At 41.4% G+C, this 20,218-nt stretch overlaps 1 protein-coding gene across 1 annotated transcript in view; it reads right to left on the bottom strand.

Annotated features, from left to right (window-relative positions):
- TEC (tec protein tyrosine kinase) overlaps positions 1 to 20,218 on the bottom strand; it is an 86,346-nt gene that overhangs the window by 57,662 nt on the left and 8,466 nt on the right. Inside the window, exon 2 of the mRNA XM_069457456.1 lies at positions 5,164 to 5,349. Within this exon, the coding sequence (XP_069313557.1) occupies positions 5,164 to 5,301 (138 nt within the window). The 5' untranslated portion in view covers positions 5,302 to 5,349. The remainder of the gene's footprint in view (positions 1 to 5,163; positions 5,350 to 20,218) is intronic.

Raw genomic sequence — 20,218 nt, 5'->3', positions numbered from 1 at the left:
AATAGACTGCAATGATTTTTAAATGTGATTTCATGTTTGTGGACCTTCACATACAATTATTGAGTATTCATGATATAGTCAGCTTTTTATAATATATAACAAAGGACAGAATTTCTTCCATATATTTCTCTTATTCTCATCACAGACATTTTTAAAACTTTATGTCTTGACCAACTAAATGTAATGTGTGATTATGGATTAGATACTGGACTTGGGGTTGGAGGAAGAAAAAGGTTGAGAAATAAAGATATCGGTGGAATGATGAATGAAGTGTGACTATAGACTCTGAATTAGAAAATAGTATTATATCAGTGTTAAATGTCTTGATTTTGATCATCATACTGTGGTTATAAAAGATAATGTCCTTGTTCCTAGACAATATACAATGACCTATTGTATACTGTAAAAGGGGCTAATGAAAAAGGAGGAGTTAAGAGTGTAAAACAACTTGTGCAGACCTGTAATCCCAGCTACTCTGGAGGCTGAGGCAGGAGGATCGCCTGAGTCTAGGAGTTCAAGACCAGGCTGGGCCACATAGGGAGACCCTATCTCTAAAAAAACAAAAAACAAAAAACAAACAAACAAACAGAAAAAACTAAAAAGATACTACGTGTCAATTATAAATTTAAAAATTAATTTTAAAAAAGCACAAAGATATGAATAATTTTTAAACTATATATACAGACTGAAAATGTTATTTTTAAAGTCCGATTGGATAGTGGTAAATCCAGGACAAAAGCCCTGTCTAGTATTAATTTTCTTCTACCACAAAGAAAATTTTTTTAAAAGTCATAACTGAAAGTAATACATAAAAACATCTTCAAATTTTTTTAAACAAAACTTTATCTGTATTATGGAGATCTTTAATCAATTTTTTTTCTAATTGTCCCTGGAATATCAAGGTTGTATCAAAGATACGCTCTGAAGAAATACCCCTGCAATTTCTTGCACATGCATGCAATTTCTTGTATGGTCTCTGTGTATAAGTGTTAACCTTTCTAAGCCTCAGGTCTTCATTTTGACATTAAGTCTAGTAAGACTTAATACAGAATTGTTTCAAGAAATGAAAGAAACAACGCATTGGAAGTCCTTAGCACAGTGGCTGGCATGTAGTTAGTTCTTAATAAGTTGTTATCATTTTGACACTATCGTGCACAAAAGAGTTAACAGAGCAGGCGTGAGACTGCCACCCTGAGAGAGGCCTGTTCACAAGGCCTTGCTGCAGATGCCTGGCATCTGGGACCCTGGACTCTGGGAGAGCCCCACCATTCCCAACACTGAGAAGGCGGCTCACTGTGCCTACACTGTGCCAACAACATAGTTTATGCTGAACACTGCTTTCCTGCTGGCGTCTGGAATTTGGGCGTGCTAGGCAGAGGGTGCCTATGGGACCAACCCCCAACAAACACCTTGGGCACTGAGTCTCTAATGTTTCCCAGGTAGACAACATTTCATAATTGTCACAATTCGACGCTGGAGGAATTATGCACATCCTTTGAGATTCCACTGGGATGAGACTCTCGAAAGCTTGTTCCTGGCCCCACGTGCCCTTTCCCTTTGTTGATGTTCCTCTCACTATAACAAATCATGGCTGTGAGGATGACTAAATGCTGAGTCCTGTGAGCCCTCCCGGTGAATCACCGAACACGGAGGTGGCCTGGGGGACCCCTGACACAAGTAGTCTCCCTGCTCCTTTGACTTTATAAACTATTGCCCATTTCCACACTGGGGCAACTTAGAGACAGCAAACCAACCGAATTAACAGTATCAAAGCCCAATTACAAAAATTCCTAATTTCTTAGCTAACAATGGTTGTAAATTTACATATTACTTCAATTTTTTTTTTTTTTTTTTTTTTTGAGACAGAGTCTCACTCTGTTGCCCAGGCTAGAGTGCCGTGGCGTCAGCCTCGCTCACAGCAACCTCAAACTCCTGGGCTCAAGCGATCCTCCTGCCTCAGCCTCTCGAGTAGCTGGGACTACAGGCATGCGCCACCATGCCTGGCTAATTTTTTCTATATATTTTTAGTTGTCTGGCTAATTTCTTTCTATTTTTTAGTAGAGACGGGGTCTCGCTCTTGCTCGGGCTGGTCTCGAACTCCTGACCTCGAGCGATCCACCTGCCTCGGCCTCCCAGAGTGCTATACCTCACTTTTTTATTCAATATATCAACATAATAGAAATCTCACTAGTCCTCATTTTCTCACCATTGTCTAATATGTCTTTTTCCTGCTTAAACGCCAGCCCTGCTCTTCCCTAGATCCCATCTCAATGTCACAAGGAGCCTCCACTGGAAGGCCAGGTGGGCTGTCCCCTGTGTCACTTAGTTCTCTGAATGGAGAACAACATCCCTTATGAAACCTCCAGTGTCCTCTGCTCTGTGTTATTCTGAGTAAGATCCAACAATATAAACCGTCAGGAAGATCTTTTCTCAGTTCCTTAGAATATGCAGAAACACGAACGAATTAACAACCATAAGAGAAAGAAGGACAAACTGAAGAACGGCCGAAAGCGGAAAGTGAAATGCAAGTTTTGCAATATCGGACTTTGAGGAAATGGCTTGACTGAATTTTTCATCATCTACAACAGGGTTTCTCAGCATACTTCCAAAAGCACAGTAAGTTTTACTTAATAAGAAGAATTTCAGCAAAAGCTTGTTGCTACCACGTTGAAGGAGCTGGGGTTCAGAGAATAAGAAGAGGATGGGTGTCTGCCTGACGTCATTAACCGAGAGTTTTAATGCAGTTGTAGTGGCACTTGCTTGCCATGAAGAAACCAGGAATTATAGCTACTAGATCAAGCAATAGCCTCCTCTGTTTTTCTCTTGAAAACAAGAGAACTATGAACAATTAAAATAAATACCTCTAGGGCTATTTATTTTAATCTCAAATGGCCTCCATGTTTTTTTTCTAACCCACTCCTAGTTTCAGATTTTTAACAAAATATTATTTTTAAAATACCTGTTGATTCTCATGGATTCCTCATGTCACAGCCCTTTTTGAATAACAGCTTCTAAGGCTGGGGAGACAGAAACCAGAAGATTCACCCCTGGCAAGAGGGAACTGAGCACATTAGCCCCAACGGGGAAGAAACACGGCCGCGAGGTGTCCTTGGGTTTCCCAGAAGCCACACGGGGCTGTTGGAGAGTCCAGCCCAGTGTTGCCAGCACTCTTGTTATTTTGAGAAACCTGATGCTCATCACAAAATTCTTAATTTTTTTTAATATTGGCAACTATTTTTAAACTGTGAGTGGCAAAAAAAAAAAAAAAAAAAAAACTGTGACATTTCAAGCTGTAGGTGACAAAGAGGCCAGTGAGTGTCAGTCCAGGAGAGAAGAAACCAGCAGTGAAGGCAGGAGTCAAGCGAACAGGACTGGGTTCCCCGGGCCAGCAGCAGCCAGAAAGGAGATGAATTCTGACGGGAAGTGCTGGAGGCTGGGCTTTTGTGTGTTTTGACAACCTCCTCATTCTGTCCTCTGGTTCTCAGGGTGGTCAAGGCTGCTCTGAGGCAAGACAGTCAGGTTCTGAAGGAAGATGGATTCCACTGTGCTCTTTATTCTGCTTAAGCTAAAGCAATCAGGGTACTTATAACTTTGTCTATTTATCATCTGTGAAGTAAGTTAACAATTGCAATGTATTTCAATAGTATCAGTTCATATTTCTAAGCAGATAATACAGGTCTGCGCAGCTTTTTCGTTAGTAAAATTATCACATTTTACCATTTTCACTGCTATCCCTCTTTTCTTCGACTTACTATATTAAATTCAAATTATAACAAGTCATTACCATATAGCAAAAATGTATTACTGTTTCCCCTAAAATATGTTTTATATTTTAAAATAATTCATATTTCTGATAACAATCCTTATCTGAAACCCTTTTGGCTTTCTGAATTTTTTGGATTTAACAAATGAAATATAGTACATAGATCATCTATCACAAAACACTCCCAGCGGGAACTGGGGCAGCCCCACATAATTAAACACATGAATATTTCTTCACACACACAAATATTTGCACTGACTAGGATGAAGACTAAAAATGGCCTCATCTCAGATCAGGTTTTAGAATTAAAAGAATTTTTAAAGTTTTGGTTTTCAGCCTTTTGGGGATTTAGGGATAAAGGACTCTGGTCCTAAGTGACATGAACCTGAAGAAATCCACAGGTCACAATGACAAGCCACAGTAAAAATTAACAGAGTTGAGGACCACCGTGAGAAACAATGCCACGGTGTCTGAATGGGGAGAACCAAACCACAGAGAAATCACTAGGAATAAGAACAAAAACAAGTAAATCACCTTCTGAGGAAGGCACTCCACAAAATTAAGCAATTTTAAAACCAAACATCAGGATCACCAACGGTCCACTGTTCCCAGGTGTTCAGCAGCACGTGGTCAACCACGGGCAACACAGTCCCCTGGAAGCCAAGAAGATTTCTAGCAGAGAGGACCATGGCCATTCTAGAACATGCCATACCCAAGATGTCAAGAGCGAAACAGTGAGACAGAGGTGACTGCGCATTCAGGGGCCTCATCTAGCGGTAGAAGCTAAAGCCACCGAAAAGCCAGGAGCTGGCCAACCACACACACCCTCCCTGCGCCACACGCTCCCTGGCCAGGGGTTCAGTGGGCCGTTTTCCCTGCTCCCATCAAAGGAACTTTGCCGTAGCTGCTTATCACAAAAAAAAACGTTAAAACGTTCTGCTTTAGGTCAACTTCAATAATGTGTTGGGTCCACCAAATCACTAACCAGTTTTAAGCAACTTCCACTTAATCATGAAGAAACATTCATATAACGTGATAGACAAAGACACAGTTTCTATGTGTAAGGAAGACGAATACAAAATACAGTGGTTTATGGAAAAGAGACATGTACATAATATACCTAAGGAATTCCATAAGAACCTAAAATTGGGGAATTAGGGATAAAAAAAACTAAAATTGATGTAGGAATTTATTTTCTCTAAGAGATTAATGCAGTAGGTGAATTATGATAAACCTATTTCTACCCATACCCTCAACTTCATCTGTCAAGTCCAAACGATAAGAAATCATTGCCTTAACTTTAGTGACCCAAGGCTTATTCCTTAAGACTGGGGCGGGGGCCGTATTATAAAATAGTATCAACACAGAAAGCAGCAAAGCAAACTGTGTTCGTCTCCTACCTCTGCTCGACCCTCATAGTAGGTTAACACGGACTTCGTAAGTACAAAAAGTCTCTCTTTGTAGTTTAAGGGTGATGTCTTCTTTTTCTGCTGTGATCTTTTAATGAGAATCTCTTCTAAAATAGTGTTAAAATTCATCGCGGTCTTCTAAGTACTCCTTCTCCTGCCATTGAAGATCCTAGAATTCTAAAGCGAGAAAATAAACAGTTCAAATGTGACAATTTTCCAAGGATGTTGCCATTTCAAATGACCAAAATAGGGTTTACCCTCACCCCAGCTGGAGCGGATGAATGTTACTCTCTGTGCCTGGTCTGAGAATGCCCAGGGAGCAGAACTAGTTATGTGGTAATAACTAACGCCTCTCAACCTCCTCTCCTTCCCTTGTCTCCATCCTGCTCAGCTATATCCCGCCATTTCGTAAGATGTAACACTCAATCCTTGAATGACTTCATGGAGCAGAGCCCAGACCAACTAACCTAGCTGTGAGAGAGAAATACACTTCTATCTTATTTTAGAAATTACGTATCATGGTTTCTTTGTTATAGTGGCTTAATCTTTATTCTGCCTAATAGGAAAACCCTTGCAAAAACTGACAAAGCTGATAATGCTTTTGCAAAAATATGGCCCTCTTTAGAACTGTGCTGACAAATTCAAATGTAAAGGAAGTCAAATTTTTTGTCATCCATTCTTGTCAGAAAAATGATGTTAAGAAAATACTTGATTCACTCTTTGTTGTAAGCATTAGATATTACCATATAACTAGTTCTAAATATGATATAAAATAAATATATTTTCACTGTATTTTTCAGGATAAAATCTGAACATACCAGGTTTTTCTTCTACTATTTACTGTGAAATTTAAGTGGATTCACTTTAAGTGGCAAATTCTGACACCAGTTCTCCTCTGATGAGGGAATTTCTGGTATAAAACAAACATTTCTCTTTCTGTTTTTTGCTACTTCAGAGGGAAATAATAACAAGTGAAAATAAGACATGAATAACAAGTTTCTCAGTGGGTAAAGTGACTTTCAGCACCTTTTAGTAGAAGAAAGCATGAAAGTAAAGAAAATTTAAAAATTATACATAAAATAATCAAATATCAATGTTTGTTCCTTGGCTAGAGTTTTCTAAATTGTTTTTAATAAGAAACATTCATCTATGTCTATATATACTTTTCTTATTGTTTTTAAAATAGGAATAAAGAATTCGAGTGACTTTTGCATCCAATTTTTTTCACAAATGAGAAAGTTTCTTTCACAAAAAATTTCAAGAACAAAAACAAAGAAAGATAGAGATTGAGGAGGATTTAATAGATATTTAAAGCCTTAAGAGACATCTCAACCAGTTGAAATGTATTAGACAACTATGGTAACTTAAATACCAACTCAATATAATATTAAGCTGTGATGATATTAAGGTGTGTTGATAAGATTTGTTTAATTATAATAAGATCTAATGATATTAAGACAGTGTTAGGTTGTTTGGGGTTCGTTTGTTTTGTGTGTGTGTCTCTGTATGTGTGTGATAATGTTATTGTGATTGTATTTTTAAGAGTTCTTATCTTTTAGAGATATATACCAAAAAGTTTACAGATAAAATAGTATCTGTGATTCGCTTCATAATTTGGTGAAGGATAGGTATGGGGGAGTACAGACAAAATAAATTGAGAATTGTTGAAGCTCAGTGATGGATACTAGGGCTTCCTTGTACCATCCTATTTTTATTTATGTTTGACATTTTTCATAATAAAAAGTTTTTAAAACATGTTTAAGGGAAAAACATAGTTTTCCATGTGCCAGTCATCTAACACTGTGGAACTGGTAAGAAAGAATAGAAAAAGGTGGAAAGAAGGAAGAGAAGGGAAGGAAAGAAAAAAGAACCAAGGCAAATAAATAAAACAAGAAAAAGGTGGGCAGGCTCTCCTTCAAGCATCGTTATTACCACACTACAACCTCATCACGAATGCCTTCTGATGGTTCCAGTGATTCCTGCAAACCAGCCAAGCCTCGTGATAACATATGACACTACCTCTTCTCTGACAAACAGGAATATGTGGTTTCTAGTGCCAAAAACAAAACCACAGTCTAATGCAACATTTGGCCTTGTTGTAACTCCTCTCTTCCCTCTGTTTCCTTTCTTTTCCTCTGTTCAAATTTCATGGAAGCCAAAGTTGCCTTTTCAAGTGCACACACCACATGATAAAAAGAAAATTCTGTACAGACTAACAAAGTGCCAAAGCACAGCGGGCAGCCAGGCAAAATGTGTACATCCAAGTTGCAGCCTTTTTATAAAAGGATCATTACAAAGATTACCAAAGATCAGCATCAAACTGAAACTACAGGGCGTGCTAGATCACAAAGGCAAATTTGACCAGATAAATATTTCTCCTTATTTCCAAGGCTTGTGGGGCTCAGTGAAAAAAGAATTTCCAGAACTAAAATGCCAGCTGTTACATACCTGATCCTAAGAGGAAAAGAAAATAAACTGATAAAAATACTAATTCCATAGAAAATATTCTCATACCTCATTTGTAACAAACAAAAATTATAAACTACATTCGGAAAGTATCATGACCTCCTATTCAATAAATGGTGCTGGGAAAATTGCATAGCCACATGCAGAAAAATGAAACTGGATCCCTCTCTCTCATCATACACACAAATTAACTCAAGATGGGTTAAAGACTTAAATGGAAGACCTGACAACATAAAAATTTTAGCAGAAAACCTAGGAATAACTCCTCTAGACATTGGCCTGGGCAAAGAATTTATGACTAAAGCCCCAAAAGCAAATACAATAAAAACGAAAATAAATAAATAGGACTTAATTAAACTAAAAAGTTTCTGCACAAAGGAAATACTCAACAGAGTAAACAGACAACCTACAGAACGGGAGATATAAGTGGGAGCTAAGGAATGGGTACACGTGGTCACAGAGGGTGACTTAATGGACACTGGAGACTCAGAAGGGGGAGGTTGGGAGGGGGTGCTAGATGAAAAATTACCTATTAGGTACCATGGACACTATTCAGGTGATGCGTGAATTAAAAGCCTAGATATTTCCACTATGTAATTCACCCACGTAACAAAAAAAACGCTTGTACCCCCTAAATCCACTTAAATAAAAAATGAAAAAAAAATATGGACATAAGTCATAATCTGACTACTGTTTGAAAATGTCCAGTGACACTGTCATATGTCCTATCTCTGATGAAGTAAATTGATAATGTACCCTCCTGTTCTCTGCTCTACCCATCATTGTCATTATCTGGCCCACTTATCATATGTAGTGCCACAGTTTGTTTTTTTTTATTTTTTTATTTTTTTTTTTAGACAAAGTCTCGCTTTGGTGCCCGGGCTAGAGTGAGTGCCGTGGCATCAGCCTAGCTCACAGCAACCTCAGACTCCTGGGCTTAAGTGATCCTCCTGTCTCAGCCTCCCGAGTAGCTGGGACTACAGGCATGCGCCACCATGCCCGGCTAATTTTTTCTATATAGATTTTTAGCTGTCCATATAATTTCTTTCTATTTTTAGTAGAGGTGGGGTCTCGCTCTTGCTCAGGCTGGTCTCGAACTCCTGAGCTCAAACGATCCGCCCACCTCAGCCTCCCAGAGTGCTAGGATTACAGGCGTGAGCCACAGCGCCCGGCCTGCCATAGTTTTTTAAAATTCTTTTACACTCTTCCCATTGAGAGTCAGGGTCTATGTCTCCTCCCCTTGAATTTGACTGGCGGGTGACGCCGTAGACTAACACAGTACAGCAGAAGTGACTGCTGAGGCTACGTCATTACAGGCCAAGTAGCTCCTGCTTGGGTTCTTTGGACCTCTCACTCCCGGGATACTCCCTCTTGGAACCCAGCCACCATAGTTAGAGAAGCCCACACCAAGTAGCGAAACCACATACAGTAGTTCTATTACAGAATTCCCGCTGAGCCCAGCCTTCGAATCACCCCAGCCCGGGAGCCAGATACAGGAGTGAGACTTGAGATGACGTCAGCCCCAGTTGTTGCAGTCGTCTCCAGCCATTCAAGTTTTCCAAGATAAGAGACTAGACTTTGCGGAGCAGAGACAAGACATACCCACCGTGTGCTGTCCAACTCTTCACCTTCAGAAGCCGTGAGTGTGATAAAACGGTTGTTGCTGTGTACCTTTAAGTTTGGGATGGTTTCCTACACGATAGTTACTAAGACATAAAACACCATAGTGTTCTTGACCACTCCCTTCTCATTCCGCTCCTCTCTAATCCCCGTCAACTTTCCTCCTTCCCTTAAATGCTTCCTCTTCCTGCTTCCTGCTTCCTGCTTCCACAAACTGCACCATTTGCAGTTCGTGAACTAATTTGTCCACAGAAATAGTTTCAGACATTCATGTAATCATTCATTCTGATATTTACTGCCCAGCCATGACTTATTAGGAATTGTGCATGAGGCGCTGAGAGGGTTACAAAGAAGAATAAGGCAGGATCTTTGCTCTAGAGAGGCATGGGAAAAGCACAACTTAAAAACAAATAGTGGGGTGGGGAAGGGAGGGATATATACCTACATGATGGGTGCAACGCGCACGACCTGGGGAACAGACACGCCTGGAGCTCTGACTTGGGGGGAAAGGCGGTACATGGGCAACGTATGTAACCTGCAATTCTGTATCCCCCATAACAATAAGATGATATAAAATAATAAAAAAATAATAAATAAAAATAAAAAAATAAAAATAAAAAACAAATAGTGAGATTACAACCTGTTAAGGACTATAAAAGTAGTAAGCGCAGTATCTTTCTACGTTGATAAGATAAATCAATGTCTAATTTTTTCCAGGGGCTGTGTGAAACTCTAAAAATCAAATTTGCTTAAATAAGCAATACTGATATTTAGACAGCCACAACGGAATAAATTAGTTAACATGTGTGTACATGTTATACACATGCAGAAATCTCCATTCTGTTCCTGGGTGTAGTATTCAGAATATACAAAGAAAACTTACAACTAAACAATAAAAAGACAACCCAATTTTTAAACGGGCAAAGGCCATGACACAGAGAAATGAATACACAATTCTCCAAAGAACGTATACAAATGGCCAATAAACACATGAAAAGATGTTCAACATCATTAGTCATTAGGGAAACGCAAGCTGAAACCACAAGAGACCACTTCACACACAGTAGGATGAATATAATCAAAAAGACAGAAACAGAACTAGTCTCAGCAAGAACGTGGAGAAATCAGAACCCTCATACACTGCCGGCAGAAACATACTATGGTCCAGCCTCTGTGAAAGACAGTTAGGCAGTTCCTCAAAAGTTAAATATAGAGTTTTTATATGACCCAGCATTTCTACTTCTAGGTCCGTAGCCCAGAAAACTGAAAACATATTCATACAAAAACTTGTACATGAATGCTCATAACAGTACTACTCATAACAGCCAGAAAGTGGAAACAACCCAGAAGTCTATCAACCGATGGATAAACAAAATGTGGCACGTCCAAACAAAGGAATATTATTCCACCATAAAAATAAACGAAATACTAACACATAGTATAACAGGGCTGCACCTTGAAAACATGTTAAATAAAAGAAGCCAGACATAAAAGGCCAAAAGTTGTATTGATTCCATTTATATCACATGTCTAAAACAGGCAAATCCATACAGGCAGAAAGTAGATCACTGGCTGGATGGGAAGAAGGGAGAATTGGGGAGGGGAGGTTTCTTTTTGAGGCAGTGGACGGACGTCTTCTGGATTTAGATAGCGGTGATGGCTGCACAACATTGTAAATATACTAAAAACCACGGGTTTGTACTCTTTAAAATAATTTAAATGGCAAATGTTATGTTAATTGAATTTATTCTCAGTAAAAGAAATTTAAGAAAAAATATATTTACAACATATAAACAATATACATACGAGAATTAAAAGCGAAAGGAGAAGTCAGAAATCAAAAGGCAGGAAGAAAACAGAGTGGAATCCAAGAGTGGAATCCAAGTTTAGGTGGGGGTGGGTCTCACATCGGCAAGCACGTGGCGAAAGCGCGGGTGTGTGCCAGTGCTCTGTCCTGGGCTTGCTCTGCTGCTTCATCTGTCATTGTCTTCAGAGGTGGCATCCGCTAGTTCCATGGCTTGAAACTCCATCCATATGTGGATAACTCTGAAATCTACATCTTAGCTCTGAAGTCCTCCAGCACTTCAGATTTCTGTCCAACTGCAAACCTGACATCTTTATTCAAGCATCTATCAGGTATATCAAACATAACATTGCTAAACAGAACTCTAGATATTCCCTTAAAACTTGCTCTAGGCTGGGCGTGCCTGTAGTCCCAGCTACTCAGGAGGCTGAGGTGGGAGGATCGCCTGAGCCCAGGAGTTCAAGTCCAGCCTGGACAACACAGCAAGACCCTACCTCTAAAAAAAAAAAAAGAAAGAAAGAAAAACAAATAAACAACAAAACACTTGCTCTTTATACCCAGTCTTTGTCATCTGAGTCAACGTACTCACCATCTCCCCAGCTGCTCAGCCAAAAATCTAAAAGTTATCTTTGATTCATTCGCATACCCCAGATCTAATTCATTAGCATGTCCTTTGGACGGTACCTCCAAACGATGTTTCTGAACCTATTCCAGTCTCTCCTTCTTCACTCCTCTTCCATTCGTGAATAGATTGATTGCACTGATGGCCCCGATTAGTCACACCTTCCTCTATCTTCTCACACCTCCTTGAATCCCTGCCCTTGGCAGTGCCCTCCCACACTGACGGTGGGTACACCCACGTAACCCAACCTGCTTTCACCAACGGGGCAGTAACACACTTGACGCAAGCTAAGACTTGGGAACATGTTTGCCTGATTCTGCCTCCTCCCTTGCTTCTTTGTGATCACCGTGAGAATCCGACCTGAACCGCCTGTTAAGAATGAGCCCAGCCTAGCCTACGAGAGGGGTGTCACATACACACGGAGGAGAGCAGAGTCGCTCCAGCCATCTCAGCTGAGGCCGTCCTAGACCAGTTGACAGCCAGCTGGCCCCCCAAACACATGAGAGAACCCAGGCAGTAAGGCAGAGCTGCCCACCGGACCCACAGCTGATCACAGTCACACGGGCGAGCCCAGTCACCATCCACCGAGCCTGGTCCAGATCAGAACTATCCAGCCATCCCATCCACTCTGGAGCAAAAATAAATCCTCGTTGTCGTATGCTGCTGAGTTTATGGGGATGTTTGTTACACAACATTACTGTAGCAATAACTGATACAGCCACCATTACCCCCTTGTTGGGACTACTGCAATATTAACGGGCCTCGCTACTTCCTTTCTTATCTCTTTATAATCATTTCTCCATTCATCAGTAAACACAATCTTTTTTTTTATCTTTTTTTTTTTGACAGAGTCTTTCTCTGTCCACTTCCCCTGCCCCCAAAAGGGTGCAGTGGCAACATTGTAGCTCACTGCAACCTCAAGCTTCTGAGCTCAAGCGATTCTCCTGCCTCAGCCTCCTGAGTAGCTGGGACTACAGGCACATGCAATGACGCCTGGCTAATTTTTCTATTTTTAGCAGAGATGGGGTCTCGCTCTTGCTCAGGCTGGTCTCGAACCGCTCAGCTGAAGCGATCTTCCCCCTTGGGCCTCCCAGAGTGCTAGGATTACAGGCATGAGCCACCGCGCCCGGCCTGTAAACACAATCTTTTAAAATCGTAAGTCAGTCCACATGTCAGCCCTGCTTAAATCCTCCAAAGACTACCCAGGGCACTTAGACTACAACCCACACTCCTTAATCTAGCATACAACCTACTTTTCCAACCACATCTAGTACCATTCTGCCCCTGGCGCACTGTGATTCAACCACAACCGTCTTCTTCCTAGTCTTCAAACACAGCAAACTCACGGCTGGGGTCTTTGCATATGATGATCCATCTACCTGGGAGAGTGTTCTACTTTCTCTCTTTCTGTCTCCTTCCCTCATTCCCTCCTTCTGTCTCTCTCTCTGTCCCCCGTCCCCACCCATTCCCTCTCTCTCACCAGCTCTTTCTTGTAACTCAAATTTCAGCTTAGATTTCACTTTCACAAAAAGACCTTCCCTTAACTACCCATTCTAAAGTAGGCAGCCAGTTAATCTCACTCTGTTATCCTACTTTAATTCTTTGCATGGTACTTATCATTATTTGGCTTTTTTCTTGATTTCTTGTCTGCTCTCCCCACTTCTTGTTGAACTTCTCAGTTGCACAAGAGGAACATAGTATGTGTATTCCCCGCTGGATCCTCAGCTCCTAAAGCAGTTGCTTCACACAGTAGGTCCTCATTAAATATTTGATGAATGTCACCTGACTTATGGAATAAATGACTGAATCAGATCCTTTCCGAGGTCAGGCTTTTACAAACTGGAAGGATCTAGGTAAGCTGAAATGGCAGGGAAGAAAGACAAACTGGTTCTGAGAGGGAAGTTGTGGAGCAGGAAAAACATTTCACCTGATGCAGAACACAGTTAAGAGCCTGGACTCTCAAAACAGAATAGAAGCCGGGCTCCGCTCCTTACTAGCTGTGTAAACACGGACACATTACTCACCCCTCTGCGCTTGCTTCCTCCTTTATAAAACCGGGTAATAATTCCTACTTCACAGAGTTGTCGTAAAAATTAAATAGGGAAGTATATATAAAGTACTTATCATGGCACATGGATCATTGTAATTACTCAACATGAGCGACGACAGTGATGGGGTAGGGGGGTGGTGGTGACCATACTTCAATCAGCCCTGCTATTATTGATTAAACTGGCACAGTCCACCATATCCCACGCAACCTGTTGAGTCTACTTAATTTTCTTTCGGGCGTTTGAAATTGTCCCTTCTCACCAAGAATGGAATGAGCACACAACCTAGAGACAGAAGAGCTGGGTTCTGGCTCTAGTTCTGCAACTTACTAGCTGGGTGACTTTGGGTGAGTCACCAGCGTCCCAGGCCTGAAAGGTACCTTGTCATCATCACCTCAGTCCATGCCCAAGCAGGAGGTGCAGGAGATATTTCGTGACAAGGTGGATGTATTGATATAAAACAGAGACACGAAGGCAGAGAGACAGGCAGGCAATCACTCCACACCGTTCCATTCCTGCACACAAAAAAGCAATATCTAAACAGTTTAATCCAAGGCTTCCCAAGCCATGTTGCTCAGAATACTAGGACCTGTGAGATGGCAACACGTGCTCATACCAGACCTTACTCTCATAAGCACAGGAACGTAGGCTGACTGTATTCTATACTGTAGGACCAGCGCCCGGCAAAGGGCCCCAAACACACTATCACAGCATGCATTACCGCAACCTTGTTGAATGAATGAATGAAATGAATGAAGGGACAGATACAGCTGGGGAAAGCTGGGTTAAACCACGTCAAACTGGTTTCTTGTTTGCATTTCTCAGAGCCTTTAATATGTGAATAGACTCTGTGAATCATATAGAATGCAGTGTTTCCCAACCTTACTTGATCTTGGAACTCATTCTGTTTCCCTTGAACCTCCTTAACATCTCCCAGAGTTGTAGTAGTCTATAAAAAAGATTTTGGGCAACAACTGAAGCTTATATAACATGTAAGTCATTTTTACCATCATGAAGTGCATAGTTATCTTACTCTTTATTCATACGGTGATTAAAAGGCCAAGTAATTTGATTCCTATCTGGTATGTAGCTGTTGTCTCCCAGAATCCTACCCCACCCCCAGGCAGGGCCTCCCCTCTCCTAGCCCCTAAGCAGCAGGAACCCTGTCTCATTTCTCTGCCCTCCTCCCTGCTCTCTCTTAACCGTCTGTCCTGCAAATCCTTCCACCTCTTCTTCCACTCTCTTCTCTCTACAATCCCCAGTCTTATTATGAATGTTCTTGATCCACTTTACTACTCCCCCTTTTTTACAACCACTCCAACAAAGTTTTAGTCTTGTCATTTACCCCTCACCCTTTTATACTAAAGGCCGTTCTTTCCCTCGCCTTCTTCCACTCGGACCCTCCTTAGGGTCATTCCTTAACTGAAGTAAATATAATCATGTCCAGTCCAATCTGGGTTCCCTCTTCCTTTCCTACCACTTGTTTCTCCGGACTCAAGACTGGGCCTTTTCATATCTCCAGGCCTTTGCTTGAGTTGTTCTCTCTGCATGGAAGGCTCTTCCCTTTTTATCCACCTGTTGAAATCCTACACATCTTTCAAGGTCCTGATCACAGGTAATCTCTTTTGTTAAGTCCCCCCTTACTTCCCACTTCCCGCCACAATTAACTACTCCCATTAACTATCCCCAGGGCAGCTGCATAACCACTGCAAACATACCAAGTGAGTTGTGTCCATGAACACAGAGACAGGAGAGTTGGGAGAAAAGGGTATGAACCGGGTGAGTCAATCAGGGAGAATAAGCAAGAGTTTGGTGGCAAAAGGAAAGAGCTGAAGGGTGTTTGCATGAACGGCTGGAACCCTAAAGGAGACAGGGTTTTTGCAGGAGGGCAGAAAAGTCCGGACAGGGCAGCAGCGAGGGAAACCGGGAGAGAGAGCTGCAGGGCAGGGAACGCTTTCATTCTGCCAGGAGGGTAGGCCGGGTGTGGGAAAGCTGATTCACAATGGAACAATGCTCTCAGAGGGCCACCGGAAAGACGTGGGAAGGAAACCAATAGAAGGATGGAAGTTCAGAATCACAGGGGGGCTGAGAGCACTTAGGAAGACAGCTGATCAGAAAGGCTGGTAGCCAAGGAAACGGGATAAGAAGCAAAGCCTTGGCCTAAACTGGCTGAGGTCCCAGACCGTGTCAGAGGTCAGATGAGTTCAGCACTCAATAGTCTTTGATCAGCAGTCAAAGAGAGGTTGGTGAGTAATTTTTCTGTTGTCTGTGAAGAATAGATTGCTCTAATGTTCTGCTCTAGCACAATCCTTCTCCCACCCAGATCCACATGTGTGGGCTACGCCACGAGGGAAGGGGGTCGAGGAGGGCTTGGGTGTGGTACCTCCTTTCACTAGGGCAGGGCAAGCTGAACATGCTGCAGAGTCTACAGGGATCAAAGGCCTCCAGGCATAGTTCAGGCACCAAGTAAGCACGAAGGCCCAAGAAGTAGTGGGCTCAGCCAAAGGGTAGACAGAGAATGGCCATGAGGAATCCAAGACAAAAATACTGCTCTTCTGAAAAGACTCCATATCATTAGGCAAGGTTCTTTCATATGCAAATCCCTAGATCTAAGCAAACAACAACAAAAGGAAGCTACTGGCTCACACAACCGAGAAACCCTAGGATGAAGCTCTAGATGATGCTGTGGGTGCTCAACACCACTCAATGCTACTTCTTACTGCGCGTGGCGTCTTTCTCTCCTACTGCAAACAGCTTCCTCCATGGAGCAGGCAAAGATGGCCACACAGATCTCCAAGTTATATCACTCTAGCAGCAAAAAAAAACCCCAAACCCAGAGAAAAAGAGCACCTCCTTTCTTAAATGCAAGCAGAAAAGGAGCAGGGTTGAGTCAGCCTGAGTCATGTGCTAATGCCTGAACCAATCTCTTGGCTGGGTGCAGGGACTGGCCACAGCAGGGACACGTGACCACCCCCAGGTTACTGTCAACCCCACACAAACCACATGATTTGGGGACAGGGTAGTTCCTCAAAGGAAGAAGATCTGAAAAGACAGATAATAAGTCCACTATAGCGTGGTCACTTGTCGGTAAGGCCCCAGATACCAAAAAGGGAAGCCCAGTCCTGGCACTGAAAACACAGAAGAGAGCTTTGAAGTCAGACAGAACTGGTTTTAAAGGTCAGCTTTGACACGTACTAGCTGCGTGACCTCAGGTAAATTACTTAATTTCTCAGTGCCTCGGTTTTCTCATTGTAAAATGGTACCTCCTGGAGATGTTCGTGAGGATTAAATGAAATAATGCACATAAATTGCTACGTACAATGCCTGATACAAAGCGAATCAATAAATGATAGCTATTATTAGTAACAATAGCAATGCTGACAATTAGTATTATTAGAACCAGGGGACCCCAGGGAGGGTGAGCTGTGATTCGGCAGAAGAGAGAGCCATGGCAGCGTCTGGATAAACCGGCCCTGGGTCAGGTATCACTAAGGGCAACTCAGGACACAATACAGAGGCCCAAATACAGAGTCAAAACTATGATAATGTTCAAATTAATAAATGTGTTGAGTACCTATTGTGCACCAAGCACCGGGAATACAATTATGAATAAGACACATAAGGCTCCAAGGTGAACACCATGGACAGTGACCATGGCTCTGGGATGTCATTTCTTGGGGAAGAGGTTGACCGAGGCTGCTTCCACTTTCAGTCACAAGCAGGGACACAGACAGTACCACTTGCTACAAAGCTGCACGTACAATATGACAGCCGCTTGCCACCGATAGCTAATGGGCACTTGAAATGTAGCTAGTGCAACTGAGGAACTCAATTTTTTCCTTTATTTACTTTTAATAAACATGAATTTAAAATTTAAAACTGAAGCAGGATAAAACATGTTTCCATTAATCGCAACTGTATTGTTTGGTAGAACTACATTTCACTGTATCCACTGCCTTACACACGACGTATGGCACTGTGTTTCTCTCCAGCTGTTTCTAGGATCTTCTGAATAATTTTTCTATGATTTCATGGTGAAATTATAACAGTGTTATATACTGGTTACCTAAAATATTATCAAAATGAATTTCACCTGTTGCTTTTTCCTTTTTTAAAGTGGCGACTAGAAAACTTTACATCACACACGTGGCTCACAGAATATTTCCATTCGACACGGCTGCTATGAAAACATCTTAGGATCTATAGAGTTAAGGGGCTTGGGGCAAAACCCAGAGAAACTGATTACTTTGGTTTTGTTTGAGGCAGACCTCAATATTTACTCCTAGGTTGTCCAACTCTGTTTACCAGGAGAGAAAAATAAGACAAGCAGAGAAGAGGAGCATAGCTCAGGATGTAAAGCTCATAAGAGAGCTCTGGACTCCGACAACATTGTTCTGAACGCCAGCGCCACCGCTGACCACCTACCAAGTGTTATAGAACCTCCCTGAACTTCGGTCTCTTCGTCTGTAAAGTGCTGAAAATAATCTTATCCACCTCACAGGGGTGCCTGGAGGATCAAACATGATAATCCAGGTAAAGAGCTTAGCACGGAACCTGGCGCATCTCAGTGTCCCATAAACAGTTTAAATTGTTTGTTATTTGGGAATTAAGAAGGTACAAATGAATGCTTTCATTTGTATCATTTAGCTCAGCTTGCCACGGTACAAGAGTGAGCACTCTGTCCACACGTCTCCTCATTTATCTTCCTAGACTGAAGAGTTGGAGTGTTTTCCTCGATCTTCTATGCCATTGATAAAAATGTATTTGCTTTCCTAAGTCCGTTATGCCTCGAAGGCACATTGATGAAAACCGCAGAAATTATCTTAGATGCTGAAGCATCATGAAAATGGGTAAACTGGCATTTCTGAATTATCTGTGACAACAGCTAAGATTTAATTAGCAATTTTTGTTCCAAGTCATACATTTAGTGAATGTCTCCAGGTAAGAGTTTATAATATCTCAATGTCTTTCTGGAGTCAAAAATTGGAATGTAAATCTACATATACAGAAGGATTTATTTTACCTAATGCATTCTTTACCACTTCTCTGTCATTTTGCATATACATCCTAAATTAGGATCAGCAGTTTGGCTGTTTATTGACCCAAGAGGTTTGTGTTGACTATAAATGGAGTTACTCCCTCTTCTATGCATTTATTTTTTTAAAATAATACATTAATTCAATCACATCTGAGAAATGTCCATCTGTGCCACACCTTTGTTCTTTCAGTTCTCTCCTGAGTCCTGATTTTTAAAAATATTTCTCCCAACCTCCTGCTGACTCAATGAATTTAACAGATTTTGTGTGGTGTCTTTTCAAAATCAATTTGAAAATCACAGTTTATCCCCAGCTTCCCTATTTATTTAATGCTCTTTAAGAACACTAGTGAATTTGTCAAACATGATTCCCCCTTACAAAGGAGTAGTCTACCTCCCAAAAATGTTGTATTTGCTTAAAACAGTATAAGTCTACTTTCCCTACACATACACTCATGCAGAATTTATTTTAGATTCTACTTTTTCCACATAGTCCAAGAAAAATTCCACAGACACTATATTAAATTTACCCTCTGATTCTCAGCAAGCCATTGTCCTCTATGAGGCTCTCTTTTCACATCTGTAAAATGGGCATAATATGGATGCTTTTTGCCAAACGAAGCAAGCCATCTCATTATTCATAAATGTGTATAAAACACTCTCAGAAAAGCTCAAAGTCCTTTACAAGCATTAGGCCACGAATCCTTCTGAAGTGGACTGTTAATTATATGTCACTGTGCTTTGTTTAATAGATGGAAAGCCTGAAGCACAAGAACATAATTCCAGATAATAGTTGACTAAGAAATCCAGCTGAGGCTTTAAAGGTTAGAACAGGATACCCAGCAAGATGGCAAAGGAAACATCTGAATAGGAATTGATTCTGCTCTAGGTCTTATCAAGAAAGTTACATTAATGCAAAATTCTCGAATGCTGCTGGTTGCCTTGCACGCCTAACTGAGCCCTGATTACTCAAGCAGTGAAGGGTGGGAGAGCTGGAATTTCTAAAGGACCTATGATGCCTTCCCTGCTCACAGGAAGGTTCATAAACTCTAGACCAGGTACCGAGGTCAAATGTAGTTGCACAGTTCCCATAGCAACCTCACCACTTTTGTTACTGATCGTTGGAAACTCTTCTCACCAGACATCCAATAAAATGAAATGAGGCTCCAGATATTACCAAAAAGAACACAGCCTCTGAAGACAGACCTGTCAGATTCTCCCGGCTTTATCATCTGACCTGTAACTGGGTACATAACATGGCTTCAAGGGTTCTAGCTAATCCTGTCCTCACTGACACAACAGAGACGTTGCCGATCTAAAAAGACAGAAAAGAGGACAATAGAAACTTCATATAGCTAATGAGTTATCTAATGACCTACTTAAGATGATTAATAGAAGCTAGAAATCCTTAATCCCAGAGTGGTATTTCGAGAAATATTCCTCAGGTAAAT

This window comes from Eulemur rufifrons, chromosome 24 (assembly GCF_041146395.1).
Source record: "Eulemur rufifrons isolate Redbay chromosome 24, OSU_ERuf_1, whole genome shotgun sequence".
Lineage (NCBI taxonomy): Eukaryota > Metazoa > Chordata > Mammalia > Primates > Lemuridae > Eulemur > Eulemur rufifrons.
Note: the sequence above shows the minus strand (reverse complement) of the source record. Positions and strands in the feature narration are given on the sequence as shown.